The 26,957-nt window shown below is 38.9% G+C and overlaps 2 protein-coding genes and 3 long non-coding RNA genes across 12 annotated transcripts; 2 read left to right on the top strand and 3 right to left on the bottom strand.

Annotated features, from left to right (window-relative positions):
• Positions 1 to 409: 409 nt before the first annotated feature.
• Positions 410 to 8,271, bottom strand: LOC122975612. 3 transcript variants are annotated; one of them, XR_006400735.1, is made up of 4 exons: positions 6,687 to 8,271; positions 3,933 to 4,008; positions 3,392 to 3,525; positions 410 to 843 (listed from the first exon to the last, which is right to left on the bottom strand). It is a non-coding gene; the product is annotated as an uncharacterized LOC122975612 (long non-coding RNA). The 3 variants fall into 3 exon arrangements; XR_006400734.1 differs by having other exon boundaries at positions 411 to 846; XR_006400733.1 differs by lacking the exon at positions 410 to 843 and having other exon boundaries at positions 856 to 3,525; positions 6,687 to 6,945.
• Positions 7,553 to 9,068, top strand: LOC122975613. Its single transcript, XR_006400736.1, has 2 exons — positions 7,553 to 7,631; positions 8,269 to 9,068. It is a non-coding gene; the product is annotated as an uncharacterized LOC122975613 (long non-coding RNA).
• Positions 9,069 to 9,773: 705 nt separating this feature from the next.
• Positions 9,774 to 16,151, bottom strand: tspan33a (tetraspanin 33a). The gene is made up of 8 exons (XM_044343364.1): positions 15,820 to 16,151; positions 13,745 to 13,802; positions 13,295 to 13,422; positions 12,971 to 13,045; positions 12,077 to 12,172; positions 11,787 to 11,915; positions 11,522 to 11,683; positions 9,774 to 11,391 (listed from the first exon to the last, which is right to left on the bottom strand). The coding sequence occupies exons 1-8, from the start codon at positions 15,913 to 15,915 to the stop codon at positions 11,290 to 11,292; spliced, it is 846 nt and encodes a 281-aa protein (XP_044199299.1). The 5' UTR covers positions 15,916 to 16,151; the 3' UTR covers positions 9,774 to 11,289.
• Positions 16,152 to 17,324: 1,173 nt separating this feature from the next.
• LOC122974936 lies at positions 17,325 to 22,743 on the bottom strand. Of its 5 annotated transcripts, XR_006400499.1 has the most exons (6): positions 22,667 to 22,743; positions 21,127 to 21,296; positions 20,458 to 20,528; positions 19,360 to 19,688; positions 18,708 to 19,278; positions 17,325 to 18,547 (listed from the first exon to the last, which is right to left on the bottom strand). It is a non-coding gene; the product is annotated as an uncharacterized LOC122974936 (long non-coding RNA). The 5 variants fall into 5 exon arrangements; XR_006400502.1 differs by lacking the exon at positions 20,458 to 20,528; XR_006400500.1 differs by having other exon boundaries at positions 17,325 to 18,303; positions 20,458 to 21,296.
• LOC122974905 (putative zinc finger protein 286B) lies at positions 22,366 to 26,788 on the top strand. 2 transcript variants are annotated; one of them, XM_044342987.1, is made up of 8 exons: positions 22,366 to 22,492; positions 22,688 to 22,890; positions 24,074 to 24,172; positions 24,330 to 24,425; positions 24,519 to 24,629; positions 24,979 to 25,099; positions 25,305 to 25,514; positions 25,615 to 26,788. In XM_044342987.1, the coding sequence occupies exons 1-8, from the start codon at positions 22,468 to 22,470 to the stop codon at positions 26,643 to 26,645; spliced, it is 1,896 nt and encodes a 631-aa protein (XP_044198922.1). In that variant the 5' UTR covers positions 22,366 to 22,467; the 3' UTR covers positions 26,646 to 26,788. The 2 variants fall into 2 exon arrangements, with proteins under 2 accessions (XP_044198922.1, XP_044198923.1); XM_044342988.1 differs by having other exon boundaries at positions 22,367 to 22,492; positions 25,326 to 25,514.
• The last annotated feature ends 169 nt before the right edge of the window (positions 26,789 to 26,957 follow it).

Below are 26,957 nucleotides of genomic sequence, written 5' to 3' on the forward strand. Positions count from 1 at the left end.
GTTGTCAACACTTATATCTGCTAACAACTACATTTTAGCGTGTTAAAGATAATTTATTAAATGTTTGAATACTACTTATAAATGCTAAATAGGGGGAGTTAGAGTAAAGTCTTACCCCAAATTTGAATAAAAGTTTGCTGATGCTGTACATTTTCTTAAGATGACAAACCTATATGTATATCACCATCTTTGAATAAGAATTCTTATGTCAAAAATGAAAGCGATGACAATGAAAAGCTATAATACATTAAACTAAATAAATGAATTGTGCAACTATTTGTGCAAAAGAAATTCATAAATCCAATTCTGCAACTCCGGCAGCCATGATGTGTGTATTAATATAAATGTAGTGGTAAGTATGAATAAAAAGTATGATATACATAAACACACAGCATATTTAAGTAGTTTATGGGCAGCATATGTAATATACACACATCATATAGGAATAATACAATATTATAAATTATATATAACATTAAAGAATACTGTGATATAGCCATACAACATACTGTGTGGATACTGTGCGTGTGGACTATTCTCTGATGCTGTTTGTAGGTATGTAGTGGAGAGTAAACACAGTTCACTCCCTCCCCTTTTTAGACTAGATTGTACCAGTCTGTAAGTGATTACGTAAGACTTTATGGTAAAAAAAAAAGAAGGTATGCATACAAAATAGCGATATATATGATATTAATGTGTGTTTGTGGTGGGTGTATGTAGGTGTTGGAGGAGAGAGCAGTGGGACACAGTTAATAACTTTAATAACTACATTCAATCAGTTTCCTTTGGGACATCCATAATGGACCAGTCTTCCTCTCTCCTGGTTAAGGTGGCGTCAGGAATCTTCTATACAATAAAAAAGTGCAACTGCTAAACACAAAATATGAACATAACACTCAAAATTTAAACACAGTCACATAATTTTACACACATTCAATAAGACTTAATTTAATTTCCTTGAATACGCCAGTAAAAACAATTATGCAACAGGTCAAATCTCCACCGTGGTGCTGTTATTATGACATTAATTGGACAGTGCACTTGTGGTATTTGCATGGCTGTAGATGCTTTGTTCCTCTTCTGGTGTTCTGAGAGTAAAACTGGGTTAACTCTGCTCCCTCCTCTTTGTGTGTGTGTCTGTCTGGGCCTCCTTAAAACCCACAGCAACATGGCCGCCCGAGTGAGTCAGAGGCAAAAACCAGGACCACACACAGAGCGCTGGAGCCCAGGCCAACTCTCTCTCTCTCTCTCTCTCCCTCTCTCTCCACACACACACACACACACACACACACACACACACACCAAAACACACTCACTATCACAAGAGACAGCTATGGAGCCATAAACTGAGGTTACAACTGTCACAACCTTTTCATTGTAACTCAGTTTCTTCTACTAAATTATATCTTGAATTATATCACCTTCTAAGATGTTACCATCCCCGGCGTTATTGTAGATTGGTGATACAGTCACTGTAATAGCAGTTACTGCAGCTTTAAACTAACACAGAAATGTCATGTTTAGACTGTGGACCTGCGTCAAACGCTATCAAACATGCAGGACTGTTTCTGCTCCCAAAGATTGCAAGCATCAGGTTTCAGGCTGGGAATGTCTCACAACTCAGGTTTTCATTTGCCAGGTAGAGAAATGGGGTGGAGATGAGAGGTTGTGTTATTTTATGCTTCTTCATGGTTACATTTGACTTTTGCCTGCTTCCCCTGGGTAAAAACTGAAAATTTTTCTAGTCAAATGTCAGCTTTAGAATTTAAAGAACCAACAAGATTTGACTCAAATTATTACATGAAAATATAATAATAGAGACTTTTTTTGCCCTTAGTTTCACCTTCTCTTAAAGGGGACATGTGTATAGACACAACTGCTCATTTGCTGCTGCTGCTGCTGCTGATCTGCTAAACGTGCTGCTCACACTATGTTTGCTCCAAAGATTTATGCTTTGTCTGTAGTGGTGCTACACAATTGCCACAGTCTTGGAGCATATGAGACAAACTGGTTTGAACTGCCTGTGGAAGCATTTCCTTCAGTTTATGCACGTAACTATAGTCATCATGTATTGGCCTCTGAGTGCTTCCAAAATGTGGGTGACCTACACTCAACAATGTGCTTGAATGTCTCCTGTGTAGTCACTTGTTGCTGCTGATGATCTGCTAAATGTGCTGCTAATGCTATGCTTTCTGTCTAGACACAGGGTAAGAGTGTCCATTCTTGATTAAAAGCTCTGTTTTCGCTGTCTACTTTTCTCTTTTTAGAACACTTTTCTTGTGTCATGCCTCATCTCTGGTCTCTCCCTGACATGTTGGAGTCAGTCGGCAGAGTCCTGAAGCTCCGCCCTGCACCTGCACAGAGTGGAGCAGCTTGCTGATCACTGGTTTATTTAAAGTTTATTAATATAGAATATTTCACATAACCAAATTGCGCCAAATTTGACAAGGCACTCCCTTGGGTCCCCAGCCATACAACCACCAAGTGTGGAGTCGATCAGATGAATGGTTCAAGAGATACGTGAAAGACATACATACAGACAGAGAGACATACAGACAGTGATCCCTTCCTTCGGTAGATAGATGTCAACTTTTCATAGAAATTCATACATGTTTGAGTCTGAATCTGATCCAAAACATGAGAGTGGACATGGCCTTAGCAACAATCTTAGCCACCGAGGCTACAGAATGGACAGCTATTTATGGGGATGTGCGATGAGCTGATGTCAGCTTGTGGCAAGGTAGAAAAACATGCTTCAAATGAGGCGTTCATGGCAGGTTTAAGCCCTGGCTTTTGACTTGCAGGGAGCATTTCTACATATATTAACCTCAAGTTTTGGAGGTTTGACCATATTTAGCATAGGTATCCAAAATCATAACAGTATATAAATAACAGAAAACCACAAGAAGCATAACATTTCATCAGTTTTTTGTTTATAATGGATATTCTTATAAAAAGAAGCTAGAATTAAACATCAATTTAGCCTAGTTAAGGCAGTAAAGCCCAATGCTCTTTGTAGTAAAGGTGCAAATACAACATTATTTATCATTAAGTATCAGGTCTCTATCAAGGAACATGATTTTAAGCAGGGTTAGTACATTATCAATACAGACTTTTACATAGCATTTGTATTTATGACACTTATTATTATAAAAAGCACAATAGTGAATTTCAGCATAACTTATTTGCTATGTATCTATGTACGTTTTTTCGTTGTTCATTTTTGTTTATATCTCAAGTCCAGTTTCTGGCTTTATGAAAGAGCAGTGCACATTCATTAGTTCACTGAATTGTCTTTTCAGAATTGTGAATTCTTAATGAGTGGAAGTTCCCTTTCAATTACTGTTATGGGATTGTTTTGGTAGTGTAAACAGCCACTAAACTGACTCACTCTCATGGAGTGCAGTCCATGTTTGCCTGGATCCTCACTCTGGTCACGTCATTGAGGTTATGACCTGACAAGACTGCATGGTTTCTGCTGTAGAAAGACATGTCACTGGGAGTGGTGGAGGAGATCTCTGGCTTCTGACAGTAAAACAAGCACAATGTTTGAAACGTGTTACCTCATCTTCTCATGTCTTTCACCTCAAAAATGTTAATGTGGGTGATGTTCAGAGAGTTCAGAGAAGTTCACACAGAAAGGTTAATTCCTGACTTCATCATTTGGCAAACACTGTACTGCAGAAGGAAGTAAGTGGAAGAAATTCAGCAGGTTTAACATTCACCATGAAGGTTCTATTTGAACTTTAGAAATGTAACTATTTGTTTCCCAAATGTTGAATTAAGGACTCTGACATTTTTACAGATGTCTCAAAATGAATGTGGTGATATTCTGAAGCTTAAGTGTAGCACCTGGAAATGTAGCATAAATGTAGAACATATATAATGTTTGGAAAAGCCTTTGTATAGAGGAGAAATACATGTATTCTTACATTCTTTACTCCTGCAGTTTCCCAGGAACAGACATGTTGGCTCCAGCCATATCCAACATTGATACACTGTCGACATCTGAATAGAGAAAACAAATGTTACCACCTACATTGAGATCAACACCAATGTAACACTCTAGTATGAATCATAATGACTTGATACAAAACAAGACCATGAGATAGTAATATACTCTTCCTGATGATGAAACACAACCTCTGTCAACAATGTTGAGTGTTGTTTTCAGGACAAATTGCTTTTCTCTAATCATTATGATCTGATTATGTGTTGTGTGTATGTATAAACACATATTAGTATAAGTTATTTTAGCTCTGTCATCTGTTAGTTATATTATTAGGTATTATCTGTCCACATTAAATGTCTTTGATTTCTTGAAAATGTTTGTGAGTTTACAAGACAAGAGGTAGGTGGTCCAGTGATGTCAGAGCACTTCATTAGCGTCATTTGTTCCAACCACTATGTTATCCCAAGTCTAATCTTTACTGTGACATGCAGGCCTGTTATTTCAAAACATTACAACAAATGTCATGGATAAAAAAAACTAGTTGTAGTTTTCAGCAATTCATGTGTTTATATGAATAAAACAATATTGTGAAACAACACAAATTTGTAAACTGGTAGAGATTTTTTTCCTCTCTTCAAGTCAGCTCTAAATTTAATATCCATGGTTGTCTTGTGCTATTTTGGGTAATGATGCAAGTCAATGAGTCTCTCAATAACCTTTTTCAAAGAACTATATCAGAGTTTTTTTTTTATATCATTATCACTATAAAATAAGGTATACAGCAATAGGAGGTTTTATCGATATTGTCCACTTTTATTTATTTATTTATTCATTTATTTATATTATTCCAGCCAACACTTTTCCATCTCTTTCACAATCTTTAACAAAAAGCTAGATGGACTGATCCTCTTGCAATTATTTTGCAATTTTTTTCTACCATATCCTGCTCTGTTATATATGCCATTTATTTAAAAAAAAGATTGTATTAACACTTGTGAAAGTAAACTGGGCGCTTTCCCTGATTTATATTCAATTCTTAATTATGTGAATGAGCGTGTATAAAGAAGCTCTGCAGCATGTTAATGTTAATAAGCTGGTCGTTGTGGATTTGTCTTGGTATGGCTGTGAGGAATATAAGTCTCGGGACTTGATCTCTCCACATCCACCAGGAATGCGACGGACGCGCTGCCGCGTCTCACGGGTCCCGCAGGGATGTATTCCCTGTACAGCACGTTAGAGATATCTGCCAGGTCCAGCAGCTCGCAGTAACCGCATCTGTTATCTGTTACCACACCGTAGCTGATCAGAGTGCCATTTTCATCAAACGGTAATAATACGTGGACACTGAAAGTTGCCTTCCACTCATCCCTCCAACCCGGTAAAACTGCGGAAACTGTCTCCCTTCAAGATTCCTCTCTGGGTCAGACTCTGGACCGGAGTCAGGTCGTGGCTCAGCTTGTAGGCTACAACTTCTCGTCGGTGGCATCCTACACGGTGTTGGTGGCCACGGCGAAGTGGCGGACGCCTCCATCAAAAATAAAACCTCCGTCTTCCTCCAGGTACCAACCAAGAGAATAAAAATCAGATCAGGCAGCTGCATCATCTTCTTGCAGCGGTGACATCAAAACGCTTATACTTTGACGGCCTGCATGCACTCCGCCACAGTATCACTGGAGTCGTGCGTAAAAACGCAGTGCGCGCCAGTTGCAAAGAGAAGTGCTGAAAGTGGGAGGGAGAGCCCGACGAAAGCGAAAACTATCAGACATTTTAATTCTGGGATATAACGATTTTGCAGCATTGTTGTTTTTACCCTGCTGCAGTTGTCCCTCTTGTTTTACGTTTTCAAACAAAGTCTATACAGGACATGTGCATGCAGTTATGGGCTATGTGTGCGCTTCTGGACAAATCCATCTACTATACATGAATAAATATTGATTCTCAATAAGGCAGCAGGCAGTTCGGATTGTCCTGCTCTATGACAAATCCACATATATGAACGGTGCTTGGGAATTTTACAATCGTTTGCATGGCATAGCCTATTTTGCCCATCCGGCCGGTCATTGAAAATACCCCGTTTTGGCAGTGATTCTGTTTCAATTACACAAAACAGGGGAAAAACAGTGAATGCCCTTTCCCCACGTCCTTCAACAAATGGGACTTTAGACATTGTCTGGTGTAAAGTGGTGCGTCCAGCTGATTTTAGAGACAGAATCCTGACATACAGGGGTAAACTGTATAATGCTCTAAGAAGTTTTCACTATCTCATGGCCAATAGGGCCTTGTCCACTGACTCCTTATTTTGAGACCCCACCATCTCTACCTTTTTGCAGATAGGAACTAGGCTACTACAGATATCTGTTGACATCTGAGTGACATCTAGTGTTCACTTTGTGAATTTCTTTCTTCTAGTTGATGCACGCAGCGAATATGTTGTTGACGAAACAGGTGGATGCAAATGTATTAGCCTATTTGCTGAGATCATATAGTTTAGTGTATTGACAGTGACGATTATGGAGAAGAGAAAATGCACAAAAAGGAAAGTAATTTACAGAAAAATACTATTACATCGTCATAATATAAATGAGTATGCATTCAAACATTTAGGCTACTGTGTGCATGTTGGCTAAGTGTATTTCTGTCTTTACTTTCTCTAAACAAAAACTCTAAAGGCTAACTGTAAAACAATTAGTAACACTGCCATATTTTATTATCATCCGATTAATGTTATACTTACTCCATTTTGTGAGTTCGTATAGTTAAAGTATGTATTTCCTCGTCAATTTAGGCGAAGTCCTTGGTGTTTTCTTGTGGTTTGATGTTCTGTTAGCTAACGAGAGGCAGGTGTTTACTAGCATCGTGCTGTCGGCATTTCTCTAACCTATGAGTGGTGTGACGCAGTTTTTATTTCTTCACTTGCTTGTTATTTCACCTGTGTTTCTGTTGTCAGTTTTCTGTCCTTCTAAGGTTTAGTGTTTTTTGTGTAAATTTCTATATTGCCCTTTATTATTACTCCAAATTCGTGTGTTTATAAACTTTTTCTAGTTTAACTGCAAAGTGAACTTATATTTTATTTATTTCCAGAATATTTTTATAGGCTACGTCTAAATATTTGACTGTGTTGGAGAATAGAGTCTGTAATTAACAGAACTGTAATTGGTCCATTTTTATGACCTTTTCAGACCTCAGACATAGCTGTCTGTACAATTGTCCCTTACAATAATCAGCAGTTAAGAGGTTGTATGAAGCTGTTTAAACCCTGACCTCAATAGTGTCACTTACGCAATTACTCAAACCAACTCAATTCTTAAAGTAAAAGTCACTGTGGCAGCCATTTTTTGGAGTTGATTGGAATCAAGATAGTCTTATAGATTAAAATGTGTAGGTCATCTTGTGTTTTAATAATAATAATGGGCCTCTGTTGTTTAGTCTTATTCATGAATGACATTTATTGATCATTGATTGATATGAATATAATCATAGTTTTCAGGTTCCTAATGAGTCTTTTCACTGTTTTAAGGAGGCACCGTGGATGGAAAGTTTTTGCAGAAAGCTATGTCTATTGGGTCTCACGTCAGTGTTTATGGCACAACTGGGGCAACAGTTCTGCACCATGGTGTCTTAAGCAAGATTGGCCTGCTGCTGGATGAAGCTGTTGGACTTTACTCAATACCCTCTACAGGTGAGCGTAAATCTCACTGAGGGTAGCCATAGCAACACAGGACACCACAGAGGTTTGTCACCTTCAGTATGACAGCTACACAAACTTGTGGATAATGCACAATCACCATTAATAGAACAGGAGAATCACAGATGGATCAGATACTGGTGCTTACAGCTGACAGTGTTCGCCAAATGATTCGTTCCTTTTTGGAAAAGATGACGGCAGAACAGTGGAGACTGTTGAAATCAGGTTCTCCTGATGATGGCACAAAGGTCCTGTTGGCAGAGCTGATATTGGAATTCATAATATCCATTTCAAGTGCAGTACTGACAGGTCTACAGAACACACATGTGGTCGTCTCTGAGGAGAACATTCACGCCAGCCTGGGTGACACTGTCCATCAGAGTTTCGCTCAGGCTCTAGAGATTCAGGGTGAAGTCCGCCGTGTGAGCTCAGAACGCTTGACAAACCTGATCATGGAAAAGGTTGCAGAAAGTGTAAACTCGGCCCTCTCCGATTGTACTCACACCGAGGAGCCAATTATAATCCAGTGTTATATTCCTGCCTGCAGACTGGATGTTATGGTTTGTCATGCCTGCAAAATGAAAGAATTCTTGACAAAGGTAAAAAATTTGTGCCCACCTCTGCCATGCAGGCCAAGATAGAATTGGGCCACTCATATACAGATGGACACAGAGGAAGAAGATCTGAAGGAGGATCTAGACTGGGAGGACACTGATGATTGCTGTGACTCACCAGTGAAAACTGGGGAGGAAGACACTCCAGAGAATGTTACATCACAAGACAGCTTTGTGATAAAAACTAGGAAAGCTGTCCAGGAAATAATCAGAAACAAGGATCATGAAATAACAGAAACTCTATTCGATGAAGTGAAGGGGTCCAAATATAAACTCCTGCAATCTGAATCCTCTTTTGAGATCAAGGCTGTAGTGGCTTAGTTCATTTGCTTATTGAAGAGGCAAAGAGTCTGCAACATTCAGACACTGTGAGTCCAAGAAAAGGAAGTGAGTACAAACTGTGTGCAAAAGGTGTGAAGAGCAGGATCAAGACATTTTTTGCAAAGCTGTTTGCCAAAACATTGATTCACCGTTTACTGGCACAGCTGAAGTGCAAATACCTCCACAACTCTGAAGTTGAAAGCAGGCATTCAGTATACTATATCATGGATGAGGATTTGCTTCTGTGTGAAACTGAGCTTGCGTCTAAGAGCTTAAAGACAATTTCCAGCAAGGGAACTCTGGTGATCATAAAACAACTCAGAGATCTCTTCTACACTTACATTAGGAAGGGGCAGGACAGTGACTATTCTGGTTTTCTCCCGCTTTCCCCAAAACAGTTCATCAGTTGGACACTCTTAATTACCCCCAAAAGCTAATTGGTTCATGATTACAAAAATGGGGAAAAAAATAATTCAATAAAAGTGTTTAAATTTCACATCTGCTTTCAAATGAGTCTTTTTTTTTATCTTTTGCAGTCAAAACATCACTGGTTCAATTGAAGATAATCATACTTTTACATTTTGTGTCAAGGCATATAAATACAAGAAATATATATTCACCGTTATTTATTGTGTACTTCTATTGTTGTGAAAAAAATCATACTGTTCAGAAAGAAACTTTAAGGATTGTACTGAAACAACTTAGAAAACTACGTAAGCCACACTTGTACCTGGATTGTGCTTCTTCACGACTACAATCACTTTAGAAGTACAATCAAACATTCAGAGTTGTGTTGCAGATACACATTTGCTGAGGTAGACATGCTGTTCCTTGACTGTGTTATATGTTTCAAATTTGAGGAAAACTCTTAGTTGAGAGTTCAATTTGTGTTAAGACAATATGCAGGAAGAATTAAACATGACAACTGCACAATTCAGTAGTATAAAGATATTCCCTTATTTGGTGTTTTGATGAAGGTGGTGGAGAGCGCTGTCCAACATGTCAGTCCAAAGTCTCCCATAGGTGTTCAAACAGGTTGAGATCTGGTGATTGCAAAGGCCATAGCATATGATTTACATCATATTCATACTCATCAAACCATTCAGTGACCCCTCGTGCCCTGTGAATTGGGGCATTGTCATCCTGGAAGAGACCACTCCCGTCAGGATAGAAATGTTTCATCAAAGGTGATGATTCAGAACAACTTTGTATTGACTTGCAGTGACTCTTGCCTCTAAGGAGACAAGTGGACCCAAACTATGCCAGCAAAATGCTCTCCACAACATAACAGAGCCACCAGATCCCCTCACTGTAGGGGTCGAGCATTCAGACCCGTACCGGTTTTTCTTTTAATTTGTCTCCCATCTGTATTCCAGAGGGACAGATTTCAATACTAGACATTTACAAACATGTTAAACCCAAATCCATACAACAACTGTTAAAATTCAGATACACTTTCCTCTGTTGTCAGATTAAATAAAGCTCTGATATAAAGCAGTTTTTGGTGAGGTGACAAGACTACTACAGCACTTGAGATGTTCACACATCTCTTTTCTTTAGTTAGAAAGTACAGAGTTCCCATTCCTTTTGTAGAAATTTAGTTGAAAATTATTACACAAGAAAAACTGAGACAGCAAAAGGTGAGACAGGATTCAAACGATGCATACAGAATTGAGAATATATCCGCCATGACATATGTACAGAATATGAACGGTGTACATAGCCTGTGTTGTTTGGCAAAAGTGTATTTGTAATGGCAGTGTACTGAGACGTACACCCAACAAAATCCAGCAGTTGTGCAGTAATGCAGGCTGTCAGCTGGCTAAAATGTGAGGAGGAAATGACATCATGTGCAGTGTGAGGTCCTGGCACGACAACGTGGCCACGTTATAGAGAGTAAGACCATTAATATAAACATCATCTTTGCAGTTCACATCAAACAAAACACATTAAAATCATTAAAATCATATCATACTATTCATTTATGTTTGTAACAAGGGTACAAGGTATTTTGGGACCCAGAAATAAATATCTGTTTTTACAAAAACCTGTAAAATTATAGAAAAGTTCATACCAAGTGGTACATGTGCATTGCTCAAGCTTTGTGTCAAGTTGGTGTACTTACACTGATATTGTAACTATGAAGTTAAAAATGCATATTAAACATTGCTAAAACATGAATGGAAAGGATCTATGATATATATTCCAGAGAATATCAAATGCCAAATGCACCTCACAAATGCTTGCAGCCATTATGTTAGAAAATACAATTCCCTTTTCAGATAGTTAACATTTGCAGTATAATGGATGCAGTTGAGAAAAAAACAAACACAAAACATAGATTTCAGAATTGAAGGTCAATATGATCCTGTCAATAGGACCTCCAGCACCAAATACCCCTCTTCATCTGCTTTGGTTTTACTAATTACTGTAAAAAGTACAGTAAATACAAGCTTGGTCTATGTCCAGAAGGTGGCGACAGAGTCCTATTTCTCCACGTTTCCTTTATACTTGCACCTCTGCACCACGTATTTGAAAGCATGTTACTTTTTTGTCCATGTGCTCTCTCAATACAAGTTTTGTATTTTTAAATTCAAGAGGAATAAGATGTAATGTTCATTCCAGGCAGATGCCTCCTTCTGACAGTTGTTTTTCAGAGGACTGGCATTAGTGGCTCGACCCATTAACCCACAGCTGCTGGTCTAGCCCGGCCATGGTCAGCTCCATGGGTCGGAGCGGTGCCTCTGGTTGTAGTTCTGGAGTTGGATTTGGTCTTTGATCTGGTTGATTAGCATCTGAGACAGGAGGATCCCAACCAGCTGCAGAGGAGAGAACATATGACAGATGCATCACCAGCAGCTGGCTGCAGCCTCTGAAGTCTCTACCTGTAGGGATTTGAGCACAACATGCATGTGTGTGTTGGTATGTAGGCTGCACACTACATCCTACCTGTGGTATGGACAGTCCCAGTGCAACACCTCCTAGTAAGAACAGGTTGCTGTGAATCCAGTTAACCAGTTTGTCTATACAGCCATTAGTGTAGATGTGGGTTCCAGCTTCAGCGTATTTAAATTCCTGCATGCCCTGGCCACACATGGTATTAATAACCTCCTGCACACATAGACATACACAGGGGGGAAATATATATATACATTAAAAAAAAAAAACATAACAAAATAAAAAAGGTATCAACAGAATCTCAAAAGAAGATGACCTTGTCTTTGGATATGATACAACATGAGTAGGGGACAGAGCAGCGTTCTCTACTGGGATTGTTCTTGGTGCAGTTGAAGTACATGTTCTGGGACCAGTCAGTGTACGTTACGCCACCACAGCAGCCAAACTGAGGAGACATGTGGCATTAGAGATGGAAAAGATCAGAAACAAAAACTGAATTACTATTATTGCTCTGACATTTATAAAGATAAAATGATGATGAAATATATTCCAGAGAGTATGGCGTGACTCCTTACAATTCAAAACTATGTTTGGACTTATCCTCACCTCTCTCTGACCAAAGTCAATAAGATTTTGCAGATCAATGTCATCTCTGTAGTGGACTATAGCATTGTTGATCACCTCAGTCACTTTATTCCGTGCCTGGCAAAGCATGCAAAAAGAGTAGTTTAAGAGTATGTACAAACATAACATGACATGAATATAAAATGCAAGTTTTCACATCAGTGGCATCACTGAGCAAGACATAAAACTGTTTATGTTTAAAGCCAACTCATCTTAAGCTCCTCATGTCTTAAACAAATAGAATCACATCAAATGCCATCATGCATGTGAGCTCATTCTTACATTATATTCAAGAGTAAAATTTTGCTGTAGTCAGCAAAGCCCAGCAGCGGGTGTTCTTACACTATTCTTTACAATCAACAAATTGTCTATAAGAGCCCATAAAAACAATTTTAATTACCTTTTTAAAGGTGCATCAATGATATTGTACAGTTTTAGCTTCTTGTAGATGACTAGATTTGATATATAATATAATAATTACAGTATATATATTTTCTATAATGCTTCTAGATCTTGTGTGGGATTTAGCAAACAACGAAACTAAACCAAACTAACAAAAAATAATAATAACAAAGGAATTGTATTGTTAAGTACCACTACATGGATTTTTTTCAAAGGAGACATCTGTTGGGATCAGTCAGTCAATAAATCAATCGATATATCAAACATTTACCAGGAGAATTAGAAAGAAACCAATACATTACAGGCATCACAAGTACAGTCATCACTTAAAACACACACAATGTAAGATACCATTTGTATCTACATGAAAAAACACCTTTTCATGCACTGTAATTAGACAGCTTTGAGCTTAAGTAAATGGTTCTAGGAGATACTTTTAAACACTCTGGAAAATCCTCCGTATTATTTCATTACCTTATCTGAGAAGATGAATCCTAAAATACCAGCAGCCAGCTGGAGCAGGAAGATCAGAGTCAGACAGATACAGAACTGCGAGAAGGAAAGAGAGAGATAGTAACACAGCTGTAAGTTTTCACAGTTTTGAATTTTAAAAATTAAATTCAGTGAGAATCTGTATCTCCATGCAGACGCAACTGTTACTTTTAACACTCTCAACTTGAAGGAGATGTACAATATTGGAAAAAACTAGACAACTAAAAGCTGATAAGACATGTTCCTCAAAAATCACCTTCACGGAAAATATATTATATCCTGATGGTTGAAAAACTGCTGACTTACTGTCTGCAGCAGGCAGATGTTTTCTCGCAGGGAGCCCACACAGCCACAGAAGGTGAGGATAAACATGAGGACCCCCACGACCATCAGCATCATAGCAGGGTCCACTGACAGACAAGCCCAAGCTGCCTCTGGGGTAAAGAAGAAAAGGGGGGTTCAGATACTGATGTGTACAGAGAAAAGTCTTGTCTTAACCTCTTGGAACAGAAAACATTTATCTTGGTGTATTTGTAATGTTACAAACACATTTCTTTTACTTTGCTGCATTTTATCTCCTGTACAACACAGATTTTGATACTGTTCTCTCACTGTGAGAGCAGCCTGACTAAAAAAAAAAAGCTTTGTGAAAACACACAGCCAACGCACAAGCACTGTTTTGACACTTGATACTCCCAGTATCTCACACCAAACATGGAGAAAGACGATATGTTCTATCAATGGAGAATAATTTACCTGCATGTTTCATCATGCGGGCATACACTCCAATTGACATCATCACCAGGGAGATTATCTGAAGAGAGCAGAGATGAAGAATGTTTTTATTATTATTATTTGTGCATTTCTAAATGTCAGAAATGGGGGATAATACGTGGGAAAACACTACAGTAGGTGAAAACCTTTTCTCTGTTCATACCTGCCCAGGGAGTGGCACTGCTCACAGGAATACTTACTCATGATTGTAAGACAGATGTGTGTGAGGTAGATATGAGTCATAAATATGGCTGTATTGATAAAACAAGTTAAGTTTACAAAAAAATACATGCTTTTTAGCCTCAATGCTCCACTGTGGGAGCATTAAGATAGAGGACCGCAAGTGTAGATGAGGAGATTCCACAATCCACTCCGCTTCCATTTGATTTAATCGACCTGGCAGCAATTGGTACCTTTCTCTAAAACATAAAAGAACCTTTCACTCAGCGTACCTCTCTCAGTCTCAATAGAATAATAGGCAGCCCTTAGAAATACTCTTCCCACCCTGAATGAAATGGATCCAGTTACCACAGACACTGCTAGATTTGCTTGCCCCATTTTCTGTGGAGGTTTAGCCTCACAGTGAATATACCAGACATCAAACTAACTAACACTAACTGAACTAAATTAATTAATTGATAATGCTTTGGTTTCAGCTGATTTACTTGGGCAAACTCTTCAGACAAATAATTACCAAGATTATAACAATGAGTTTCCGTTTCCATGAAGTTTCTGAAGACTAAAGACAATCTAGACTAGAAAAGAACCGCACACACACACACACACACACTGGAAGTAATCTTTGGTGTGTCCTACATACAGAGCTCATTGTAGCCAGAGGCAACAGAAATGACAACAACACATTCCATGTTGAAGAGCGTCAAGTTTTTACACAACCTTGTTCTGTTTGTACATGGCCACAAGTCACATTCACAGCTTCGACGCATCTGACACACTCATAAAAGGTTTGTTTCAAAGGTAAAGCTGAAAATATACAGTAGAAGTAAGTACATGAAGAAGAGGTATTAGCAAGTAAAGAGGTACGCCTGAAACGTCCTCTTCTTGTTCTCAGTGGCTTTCAATATGTTTGAACTCAATATCTTTCAGTTCTCTCTGTCTGTGTGGTTTTCTGTAGGGTTTCTGCTGAGCTGTAAACCAGAAAATGTCCTTGCATTACACTAAACCTCACCGAGTTTAATCTGTAACTACAGATCAGCTCTAAAATGTTGTAAGTCAGAAATCTCCTTATGTTGCACTTTCTGAGCACCTGACACTTAGCAAACCCACCGATATGAACTTTGCTTTGTTTACACCCTGAAACCGAGCTTTGCTGTTACTTAGACACAAGTCTGCACACAAATCTGCATGGCCCCCATAAGCGTATGGAGCAATGAAAATTTGTGTTCCTTGGCAACCGAACCAGTGAAAGCAGATTGGTATAAAGTACAGTGTATGGTGCCTGAAAAAGAAAAAAAAAACTCCAGCTTTGTTGACTGAGTGAGGGCATTTTCTGCATTGTTATTGGCATGACAACAATAGGTTAGTGCTTATCTCGGAAGAAATCCCCTTGACAAATATCTGATGCTATCTGATGCTTCCTGATTTGCAAAGAAAGAGCAAAACTTGTTCACAGTCCAATGACTGAGCAGCAAACACCTGGTGTGTGTGTGTGTGTGTGTGTGTGTGTGTGTGTGTGTGTGTGTGTGTGTGTGTGTGTCAGCTATGCATATTAAAGTCCCAGTGTCCTTTTCCTAGACACTGTTTCACTTTTGGTTAAACAACAACTAATTCAAACAAAGCAGTGTGTACTCCAACTGCCAGCAAACATAATCGTGGTCTCACACTTTGAGGATAAACACATGAAACACAGTGTCTGTCACGGTTGGAATAACTAAAATCCTGAAAAAGTGTCTTTAAACTCATCATTTTATTAACCAATACTTTAGTTTAAGTAATAGATTAAATCTGACCTGCCAAAAAAACACAAATGATAAATATAAAATGACCACTTTTTGATTTGTATCAACCATTTCGTCTAATAGCATAAGAACACTCACCCAAAATAGGAAATTAAACAGGAACAGCAGATATTTGACAACAGGACTGACATAAGAGAAGTCATTTCCAGGTGCGCCTCTGCGTCTTCCTCCCATGTCGACAAATATCCGTTTTAATCCAAGTTTGCGCGTAAATATTAGCTGTCTGAAAAAATGTGTTTCCGAAAGCTAGTCAGGATGATGATGATGAAGAGCTGCTCATTTTCTCGTAATATTTCAATTGAGTCATACAGCAGGTAGAGATCTGTCGCAAGCTGCCGCTGGCGCAGTCTGGCACTGACTGGACGCGTAAAAACTGGGTGTGTCACTCCTGTGTCTCACGTCTAAACAGTGATCATGTGATACAACCTGCGGCAGGAGCTCCTGAATCTGAGCTCCAGGGTCCCATCGTGACTGACCCCGCGGGCGTGAAGCAAATTCAGGAGTAGCTACTCTATTTTTCACTCTAACAGTGAGCATCTGATTCCTTGAACAAAATACAGCTCCTCCTCGAAATTAATTATACCTTTTGGAGATTTTAGAAACCTGATCTTAAACCTCCCAACCTCTACTTGCAATTGTTTTACATTTGTATTTATATCATATTTATTTAATCATCGAATGATCTACCCTATTTGGAAAGTCTTACACAACTGTAATTTATTTTACATTTTAATTATCTTAATGTATCTATAAAATTACCTCCCTAATTGGGACGTTTTAATGGCTTTTTATTAGCTAATTGTGATATTTGCCTTTACTCTGTTATTTCTTTGTTGTTTTACCTTTTCTCTTCATCTGTGATGGACTGGATGTCATTGCAAAGATCTCTCAAGTATAAATAAAGGATGAATGACAAAGAGAAATTGATATTATTCCAAATTTAAAGTATATTTTTAGATGGAAGATGGTAAAATGTTTAGTTCCAGCAATGACAGAATACATGCAGTGTGTTTTTTGGGTACCTATTATGCGTTTACATGTCAAAATACATTTTAATTGTAGCAGCCAATTTGATGTAAGTGTGGCTTCAGTAGACTACATATAAATATATATATATAATATATATATATAATAGATGAAAGAACAGACACATGCATTAAACGTTTTTATTTTGAGGATGTCTCTAAATACACACTGTATAAAACATGAATTCATAATGAGCTCATGTGGAATTAATAAAACGTTTATTAGTATCAATGATTTATCAGTTATATGCTGATGTCTTATAACAGATTACAACACTAATGGTGTGAAGCTTTCTGGTTTATGTTTTATGTTATGTTTATGTTAGAACATGAACAGTTTTGATCATTTGCAAAACATGATTGAGATTAATATAATGATTATTACAATACCTCTTTGACTGATAATTCACAAACTATATGTCTACTTCCTCTCATATAATGTGTGTATTTATATCTAAGGGGAATTTTAGTGTCTAACTAAAATGTAAGTATAACTATTGTTATTTATTTTATCATGACTAGTTATTTTATCATGACTAGCTGATAAAATAACATATTTTCACTGTTTTCATGACACCAATTATTTATCTATTTTTTAATTGAGTGGAAATGAACAATTAAATATAAACAATACAATGCAGTACACTAATTTGTGAGTAAGGGATAAATCACAAATAACTTGATCATTGATAAATCATAATACAAAACCTGACATAAGACAAAAAATATTGCATTGTAACTGCTACGTTCTGCTATACATCTATAAGTTTATGATAGTCCAATGCCCACAAGATCAGATGTCTCTTCTGAATTCAAATTAAAGCCTACTGAAGCATATTGCAGCATTTCTGGTTCATTACTGTAACATAAAGTAGCACAATCCATGCACAGTCTTTTTATGGACAAAGAATGGCAATAGAGGAAGCCAACTGCTAGTCTTTTTAAGGGAGCATGGTTGGAAATGTAAGGCACTTAGGGCATGTAAGTTAATCTGCATGAGGAGAAACTGATGATGATACTGAGATGGAAGGGTTAATGTCCTCATTCTCCCAGAAAGTTTTGTTGATCGGTTCATCAGCATCCTCATCTTCATAAAATCCATAATCGGTAAGTTTATCGATTTCCTTTAGAAAGAAAGACTCCCTCCAGGTGCGGCAGGCAAGGTACAATTAAAGGTTTGGCTCTCTGGCATGTGCTACTTCTCAGGGAGAGTTTGGGAGTGAGGACAGAACATGGAAGATGCTTCTAGTATGGAGGAGACGAGGGGACGAGGGCCACATCCACAATATCTTGATAAAGCTCTGGATATAGCTTCCTGGAGGAGGCAATGATAGTAGAAGTACTAATTTGCCCTCAATGAATACAACTGGGTTAAAATCAATAGAATGCACATCTACAGCTAACTGATTCAGTATCATTTTACACTGTAAAACACATTAAATGTGTATCTTGACTCAGATTCTTCATGGTGTTCTACCAGCTCTGTTCGTTTGATGATGGCTTTGGGAACTCCTCTGAGTGACCAGATGACATCTGCCTGAAAATTATGCAAAACACAACCAGTTAAAGAGCTGTTGATGTGTTATTATGCCTCTGAAATGTAGTTTAGTGCGTGTGTGGGTTCTTTAGTTTACCACTTCCTTGTTTGCACAGGTTATCAGTCATTTGAAAGTTATAATAGAGAGAAGCAAAGGAGAACAAAACAAACATCTTTGTCAGCTGGAAACACCCTCATTTTGCTGGGGACTTCTGAATGTGAACTCCAAGAGGAGAAGTATGGCCTGAGAAAGACATGCACATAAAGCTGAGGTAGAAACTGCTGCAGGAGAAATATGTGACAAAGCAACAGTGTACCTGAAATGGAAAACATCAGGGGTAAAAATAAATCTACCTGGTGCTAGACTTTATTTAATTTTGCAAATAGTATCATTTTATACATACTGATGAAGCAGATGACGTGACTTGCATTAGGTTGGGTTGTAAAGACTGCAGGTGTGAGGTGGAGCTGCATCTGGTTGTCATCTGGTTGAGGCTAATGGTGGCTGCCAATGGTTGTAGGTGGAAGATGGGGACTGTGGGTGGGGCTGCAGCTGTCTGCCAGATTCTGTAAATAGATTCTGGGGATGGAATTTCTTGGCAGAAACTGAAGGCGGTGGCAAGTGAAGGCTGGGAGCATAGATGGCTGGCAGGGGACTGAAGGTGGCTGCTGGCAGAGGCTGTAGGCGGAGGCTGCAGGTGGAGGTTCGGCCTCAGCTGTCTGCCACAATCTGGCTGCAGAGGCAGTGGCTTCAGGATGCTGGCAGAGGTTGAAGATGGGAGGTTCGGGCTGCAGCTTTCTGCTAGAATCTGTAGGTGGAGGCGGCGGCTGCAGGATGCTGATTGAGGCTGAAGTCAGGAGCTAGAGGAGATTGTAGGCGGAGGTTCGGGCATCAGCTGTCTGCCAGAATCCGCAGGTGGAGGCGGCAGCTGCAGCTTGCTGGCAGAGGCTGAGGGCAGGAGCTAGAGGAACTGGCTGTAATTAAACAGTTTATATATGGTAAAGTTGAGTGATACATTGTGATTAGAGATTCACATGATAATGATTGAAACATACCTCAGTGTATCATGGACCACTTCATGGTAGATTCTGGTACTCTTCCACTGACCGGTTATTTATTTTGAGGGGCCTGTTTGAGGGGGCAGTGGAGGGCTGGGGGCTGCTGGCCATATTTGAGACCACTGGCAGGTCAGCAGGTGCATTGGGAACAAATCCAACACTTCTGGATGTACAGCAACTGGAGAGGAGGACCGAGGAGTGGGAGCCAACACCTCTGGGGGTTCAGGAGAAGGTTTGGAAGGACAGGCCACGGTGGTCCGCTTCCTCTTCTAGGGAGGGTTGGCAATGGTGTCAGAGTGTCGGCGCTTTGGGATTAATTTCGGCACCTGAGGAAGGCCGGTAATACACAAGTGACAGACAAGTGGCGCAACAGTAAACTTTTTACATAACAACATATTTTTACAGTCTCACTAAAGAAAAATCTACATCAGACTCACTGCAGAGGACTAGTTTGTCCAGTAAGACCCTTCACAGATTTTGTCCATTTTACAGACCTTTTACAGAGCAACCTTTTTTTTTCTTTCAAATTTTACTCCACTAGCTACAAGAAGATTTTCAATTGGTAGCCTGAATAGATATAAATTAGGAATATGAAACAAATATGCACAAAATTTTAATAATTTAGGTCTTAAAACAATATTTTGATGCAGACCCCTTTAAGACAAGGCCTCAAGGTCAGATAATAAAACAAGCCCACGTTTTCATGTTTTTGTGCTTTTGTACTGCATTCCCATATATATATATATATATATATATATATATATAGGAATTATATACTAAATTCAAGTTCTTCAGAGTTGTACTTGTGGCTACACTTCAATTTACAATATCACTTTGTATTCCAGCTGGGAGTTGGGTGATATAAATGATTGTATTCTCTATATAAAAACATAACATATTGTCAGCAAGGCAGTGATTTTAGTTTTTCTGCATATTTTGGTCATTTATATTTTATGAATGGAGTCTGTATAGTACTGACAGTTGCATCCTTAGCTTAAATTGATGACCTACTCCTATATTGTTTATAATGGCACATATGTTGGTGCTTCTTTTTCCTGTAATTATTATTCTGGATTTGCATTTCAGTTTCTCTACCTTGTGACCCCTGGAGAGGGGGAGTGTTCAAGGCAGTCTCTTGATAATGCATCACTGAGGGTTCTGAAAGTCTTGACAGTAAAATACATAGAAAAAACACAGACTTTCAAAGTATGAACATTTCACATTTTCCATGATGGAAGTTTGGTTTCTTGTTTTTGTCAGTCTCTGAGTCTTAAGTCCTTGTCAGGATGTAAGAATCCTCAGTAGAAGCAGAGAAATTGTCGAGTGAAACTTCTGAAATCCTTTCTTGATCGTGTGAGGTTTTGTTTGTGTTTGAATGATGATCATATCTAAATGATGCACCTGTAGACATACATATGTAACACATCTGTTTTTACAGTCACATCTCACCTCTGTAACCTAAAGTTTCATTTAAACAACCTGCAAAAGGCCTGAGATCAATGATCTCAATGATCGATTTATTTGAATGTGTGTATGACTGATCTAGAAAACTAATGTTTCATTGTAATGATATGCCTAATTGGTCATTTATCTCATCAAACCTGCCAGCATTCTCTTCCTAAAAACTGCATGTGAATGAAGCAGCCAGTTTAGAGTACAAATATATGATACATATTTCAACTCTAGTGTCACACTTTTACTCTTGTAATAGTTTCACTGTCACAATGCTATTGAGAGAGGAACAAGAACAAGAACAAGAGTTACTTTGTTGTCCAGGTAAGGCTGGATACAAACTGGCCTGAGCTGCCAACTCTGCAGGAGTTGTATTTGGAACTGTGCTGAGTTGTCTTAGTAATCAAGGAAGGTCTTAACAGATGTGGTCCATGTTTGGCAGAGCTGCACCCCTTCTGGATGTTGTAGCAGTCCTCCACCACCTGAGGGCACAACAGGACAAAACATGTCAGGTAGAAAATCAGAATTAAAAACGGAAGATTATCTGTGTGTACCTTTATTTAAATGCGCACCAACATCTGTGATCAGTAACCTACATATACACATCTGGACAATTCCCATTACACCAATGGACTTTAAAAAGCACACATTGGCCCTCGTGAGAGCAGATGTGTACCTACTGTAACTTGATAGATCATAGAGCCACATGTAGATGTTTGCCACTTATTACCAGTTTGATTAAAAAAACAGCTTCATATTTCTTTGAGAACGGGTGCTGTTCTGCTTTCAGAGACGCTAATCAACTGCATGGTATGAATTTTTTTTTTTTCTGGATTCCAGCTATTTAGTGGCATATAAATTAGTGTATTCACTGTGTGTTAATATTAGTTATTTGATTATCCATCAAGTATTACCTAATAACTTAAACTAATAGTGACTTGATCATTTCTTAAAAGTTAGCATCAGGAATATGTGATACATAGTGAATAAATTCATGCATTAATTATGCAGATCATTACTTATATTTATATATTGCAAAACTAACCTTTAGATTGGCAAAGGTGTGAAAAAAGTGGCAAATGTGCGCCATCTACTGGTTAAAACAAAAATGATTTTCCCAGTAGCCCAACGCAGTAGTATTCAGACTTCTTCATGTCAAAGTTCCCTTAACTCACATAAATTAGACCACGGATCCCACGTTGATAAGATTTTGTCCCAGGATGCCCCATCTAATAACATTTTTGCTTTTAGATGTTTTATTACAGAAAGTGTATGAAACCCATGACCAAAATAGTCATAAATTCTGTCATTGTGTTACTTATGGATGGAATTATAGTGAAAATAAATTATTTCCCCTTTTTGCTGGGGACCCCCTGGAACTAGCTCAAGGACCTTTGAGAATCACTGTCCTAAAGAACCACCTCCATCTGTGAATGCGAAAATAAGTAACTTGCCACTTTCCTCTGCTCTTATAATCTTTACAGTATCTCCACTTTTTTTTAAATTTTTTTTTAGTTTAGGTCAACTTTCCGACTTTTATTTTGACGGAGTTTTCATAACATCCGCTTAACCCGGAAGTTGTAGCTAAATGTATTTCTTTGAAAGATGAATGCGAAAGTGGTACTTTGTCCATTTTCTAGGCGTTTTTAAAGTATGAAAATGGCGTGGAAGAGCAAAGGTTTGTAAGATTGTTTATCTAGTTACCAGCTAGTATTAGTTGTCTGTCATCTCAGCGATTTATACAGTTATTAATACAGTTATTAAGCGAACGTTAGCTAACTGATTCTCTGCCTTGAGTTGAGGAAAAATCTCCTAAAACTGATTATTTGGAGCCTCTGTTGCTAAAATGTACTCTATACGATGTCCTCTGCAGGTTCTCCTCTTCCTCTGGCCTCCTTACACCTCCTGGTTCCTCCAGTGAGGCTCATGTCTGCTTTCATGTGGCAGATAATGCAGCAGCACAGCGTGACGCAGTACGACCAGTTGGTGGACTTCATCAGTCTGGTGACAGAGTCCGTCCCGGAGCTCCTGAGTCTCGGTCAGAGAGCTCAGCTCATGCTGGGCCTGAGAGCAAGGGTGAGGAGTTACACTGAACTGTGATCCTTCTTCCCTGGCGTCCTAAATAAATGTGAAAGTCAATGATGCTAAGATGGTCTCAGCTGTCTCCCAACATATTTAACATACAAGGACGACTACTGTAAGAAACAACCATCATAGCAAAATGTTACCTTGATTTCTCTCAAAACATTATTTAAACCCCTCTTCTTAGTGTTTGATAATTTAAATTAGGACCCATGGCAAACCTGAACTCAATAAATAGTTCCATCTAATAAAGCTGCAGACAGAATTAGGTGCTTTTTACTGGGGTCCCCAGGACCCCAACACGTTGGTATTTTTTAAAAAGCACTAATTAAAACAGAAACAGAAAAAAATGATATGAAGTCATTTTGAAAAAAATAGATTGACAAAGTCATGAAAAATTGGAATGATAGTGTAAAGCACCTGTGAGATATGACAAAAAGTAACTTATACCTCTGGGATCTGCAGGAACCCCAGTCAGTAGGATTAAGGCTAAGATTATTACATTATTATTATTATTATTATTATTACTGTTTTTTTTACATTTTAGGGATAAAGAATATTGGCAGATTGATTGGATGCGTCGAAATTTTTACTTTTTCCTTCATTATCCATTATGTGCATCAGGGAAACATTGACTGGAGATGATTGGAATTTTCCTTTGTGGTTAAATAGTGTTTGGAGGTTGTTGTGCAACTTGTTATTGCAAAATAGTTCTTATAAGTTTTTTTGAATGTCAAAAATGTTACTTCTCTAAATTCCCACTATATTTTTCTGAGCTTTAAACAATGCTTGACTGACACTGGATTTCTGAGGCCAGTGCCTAAATAGACATTCAACATTTTCACAGATTCTGTTATTTTTATGATATTATCACAGATAACAATAATCTCAGTTTTCCCTTTCCTTGCCATCATTGACTATTATGTATGTCAACGTTATATACCTTTCTTGTGTCATATAGTGAAGCTAGATTGTTTAGATTATTACATATTTTATCCTTATTAAAACAAGGACCATAATGGGTTAAGTTTCACTGCATTTTTCTTCATGTTTCACTACTGAATGAATAATCCAAATTTGAGCAGATGAGTGAATGAGTTCAGGATTTCCCAACAGCCTTTTCCTGCCGTTTCATGCTTCTTTGAGTAACCTGTGTCCCATCTCTGCCCCGCTGCAGGTGGTTCTGGAGTTGTGTCGTGGTGACGGCCTCGCCAACCTGCAGACCATCCAGACCCACCTGGATAAAATCCATGAACTGAGCTCCACTGATCAGCTGGTGGGTTTCCAAATTCAGAGCTGCTTCAAAAACAAAAAAATATCAACAAGACACTCGTGGAGGGAAATACTGGTGTATGTTTTTCTGAATACAAGCATTAATTAAACACCTAAATGTAGAATCCAAAGCAACTTTATTTTTGTCTACCATTTGACAGGCCTGTGCTGATATGCTGAAGAGCTCATACACCAACTTTGCCAATCTGGTTCAGAAGTTGTTGAGTGTTCCCTTTGAAAAGGAGTCCTTCTTCCAAGTGAGTGCGTCTGTGAGGAATCCACATCTCTTGAAGATCAAGGGAAAAGGAAATAACAGTCGTTTAAATCCAAAACGCTTACTGTTTCTGTAGGAGGTGTTCCCTGTGACCTACGGCTCTTCCTACGACCAAAAACTGCAGCAGCTGATGTCTGAGTTCCTGTCCAGGCTGGAGCAGCTGCTGCCCATACCAGACCTGCAACAGGTGCGTCAGCAGCAAATCAAATGCCAGAATAATAGTGATACTGTTACATATACAGAAATATCACATAATAAGAAAACAAAACAAACACTGTGACATTATTTATCTTAACATAAACGCATGTACTATTTTTCATCATAACAGGCATTTGAAGTGAAATTAAATGTTTAATTCAGGCCAAATTCATTGCATGGCTTGTTTTTGAGCATAAAATGTGTGAATCATTCTGAATAATAAGGCTGAGCTACAACCGTAAACAATTCTCATGTATTTTCTTCTTTTTGTGCTGTGCCATCAGTATTTAGTGTTGCTTCACTAGCCAACCCACATCTCTGTGATCTTCTTTCTTCAGACAACAGCTTGGCTCACTGAAACAACATCGGCGACAAAAGAATTTGGACTGCATCTGTCTGAACCCTTGGCACTGAAGACTCTCCTGCTTCATCACAGACAGCTGGGAACTCTTAGCTCTGGTGAGTTTTAACAGATCTTATGGCTGGTTTTATTGGTTAGAGATTTCTTGAGAAGAGACAAGAGGAACAGAGTTTTTATGTAGTTTCCATCTCTGTAAAAGACCAAAGTTTTCTTACATTGTGTCATTTATTTCTTTTACAACACAGGAATTTATGTTCCCAATTACAACACTGATAAGTGACCGTAATGTGTAAAATGTTAAAGATCTTCCTCCTCTGATGACAGATGAGGAGATCCTTCTTCCCACGCTGGCCCTCCGTGCTCAAACTGAAGTGGAGAAGTACACGGAGCCCAACAGTGAGGATGATGATTATGACAATGAGGTGGAGAGACTGGTGTATGAGGATTTAGAAGAAGACTCAAGTCAAAGCTCAGATGTCTCCACAGATGACTGGTCGCCAAAAAAGAAATCAGGTTAGACAAACCAGCAGCAGCAGCAGCAGCAGCAGATCAGATTTTGTCTAGAATCAATCGATCCATTACACTAACTTGTTGTGTTTTATGCTGTTTCAAGGTCATCTGTCACATCTATTCATCTGCCCTCAGTGTTCTTTCACTCACCGCACAAAGAGGAAGGTCCAAGAGCACATCCAGAGCGAGCACCAAAAAACCGCTCTCATTAAAGAAAAGGAATCAGTGAAAAAAACCAGAGCAAAGACTCGGCAAAAAAGTAAAGACTTGATCGCTGATGAGAAGAAAGCAGACGGCAACTCGGAGAAAAAGAGGGAACGCAAACAAAAAGACAGTCTAGAAAAAAAGAGGGAACGCAAACAGAAGAAGGACAACTTGGAAAACAAGGAGCGACGCAGACGGAAAGAGCCCACGGGGGAAGACAAAAGGTTTCTGAGCACGCGACAGGTGAGCAAAAACTTCACCGAGGAAGAAACCAAATGCTCGACGTGTAAAAAGGTTTTTGAACATCCGAATCAGCTCAAAACCCACATGAGGCTCCACACATTCCCGTTCCGCTGCAGCCAGTGCGAGAAGGGATTCACCAGCCCGTCAGGCTTTTATCAGCACCAGAGACTCCATAAGAAAGGGCGAATATTTATCTGCAGCCAGTGCAACAAGGGATTCCTGTGCAACTATTCACTCAAGCAGCACGAACGCTTGCACGAAGGCCCCTCCAACCTGTGCACCATCTGCGGGAAAAGCTTCAGCAAAGCGGGCATCACAAGACACATGCAGATGCACAAAGGGGAGAAGAATTACTTGTGCACCACCTGCGGGAAGTCGTTTCTGTCTTCAGGAGAGCTGCTGCTGCACACGCGATCTCACACGGGCGAGATGCCGTACACCTGCACGCACTGCGGGAAAGGTTTCTCCAGCAAGAGCCACCTGAATGTTCACACGCGCTCTCACACTGGGGAGCGTCCGTACCTGTGCTCAGAGTGCCCGAAGCGTTTCCTCACGCTTAACTGCCTGAAGAGACACACGCTCAGCCACAACGGAGTGAAACCGTTTAAGTGTCCAAACTGCGAGAGAGAATTCTCCCAGCAGGGGAATTTAAAAAGACATCTGGCAACTCATAAACCTGATACGTAATGTTTGGTTTTTATTGTTGTGTCATGCAACTGGCAGGAATCATGTAGTCGTTTGTAATACCTGGACAAGTTCTTTGAAAACCTGAGAAAAACCTAAATTAATTTTAATCGCAGTAACACAAATAAACATCCATGTTCATAAAATCCTTCTGTTCATCATTTTAGCTGCTGTTTACAATCAACAATATTGATTCTATTGTTTTATTTTAGGGTTGTGTCGTCTTTTTATCCACACACACACAAAGTTCATTCGGCATGTTTGTTATATTTGAGAGCCAACAAAGAGCTTTGCATTCATAACATTATCAACCTT

This window comes from Thunnus albacares, chromosome 23 (genome assembly GCF_914725855.1).
Source record: "Thunnus albacares chromosome 23, fThuAlb1.1, whole genome shotgun sequence".
In the NCBI taxonomy this organism is placed as follows: Eukaryota; Metazoa; Chordata; class Actinopteri; order Scombriformes; family Scombridae; genus Thunnus; species Thunnus albacares.

Bases quoted from the DNA above. Each gene is read 5' to 3' on its own strand.
- tspan33a (XM_044343364.1), bottom strand. From the start codon at position 15,915: ATGGGAGGAAGACGCAGAGGCGCACCTGGAAATGACTTCTCTTATGTC. The intron at 12,173-12,970 runs GTAATGAAATAA...ATGCTTTGCCAG, and splicing joins GATTCATCTTCTCAGATAAG to GCACGGAATAAAGTGACTGA. The intron at 11,392-11,521 runs GTAGGATGTAGT...TCTCCTCTGCAG, and splicing joins TGGGACTGTCCATACCACAG to CTGGTTGGGATCCTCCTGTC.
- LOC122974905 (XM_044342987.1), top strand. From the start codon at position 22,468: ATGAAAATGGCGTGGAAGAGCAAAG. The intron at 22,493-22,687 runs GTTTGTAAGATT...TGTCCTCTGCAG, and splicing joins AATGGCGTGGAAGAGCAAAG to GTTCTCCTCTTCCTCTGGCC. The intron at 24,630-24,978 runs GTGCGTCAGCAG...TTCTTTCTTCAG, and splicing joins CCATACCAGACCTGCAACAG to ACAACAGCTTGGCTCACTGA.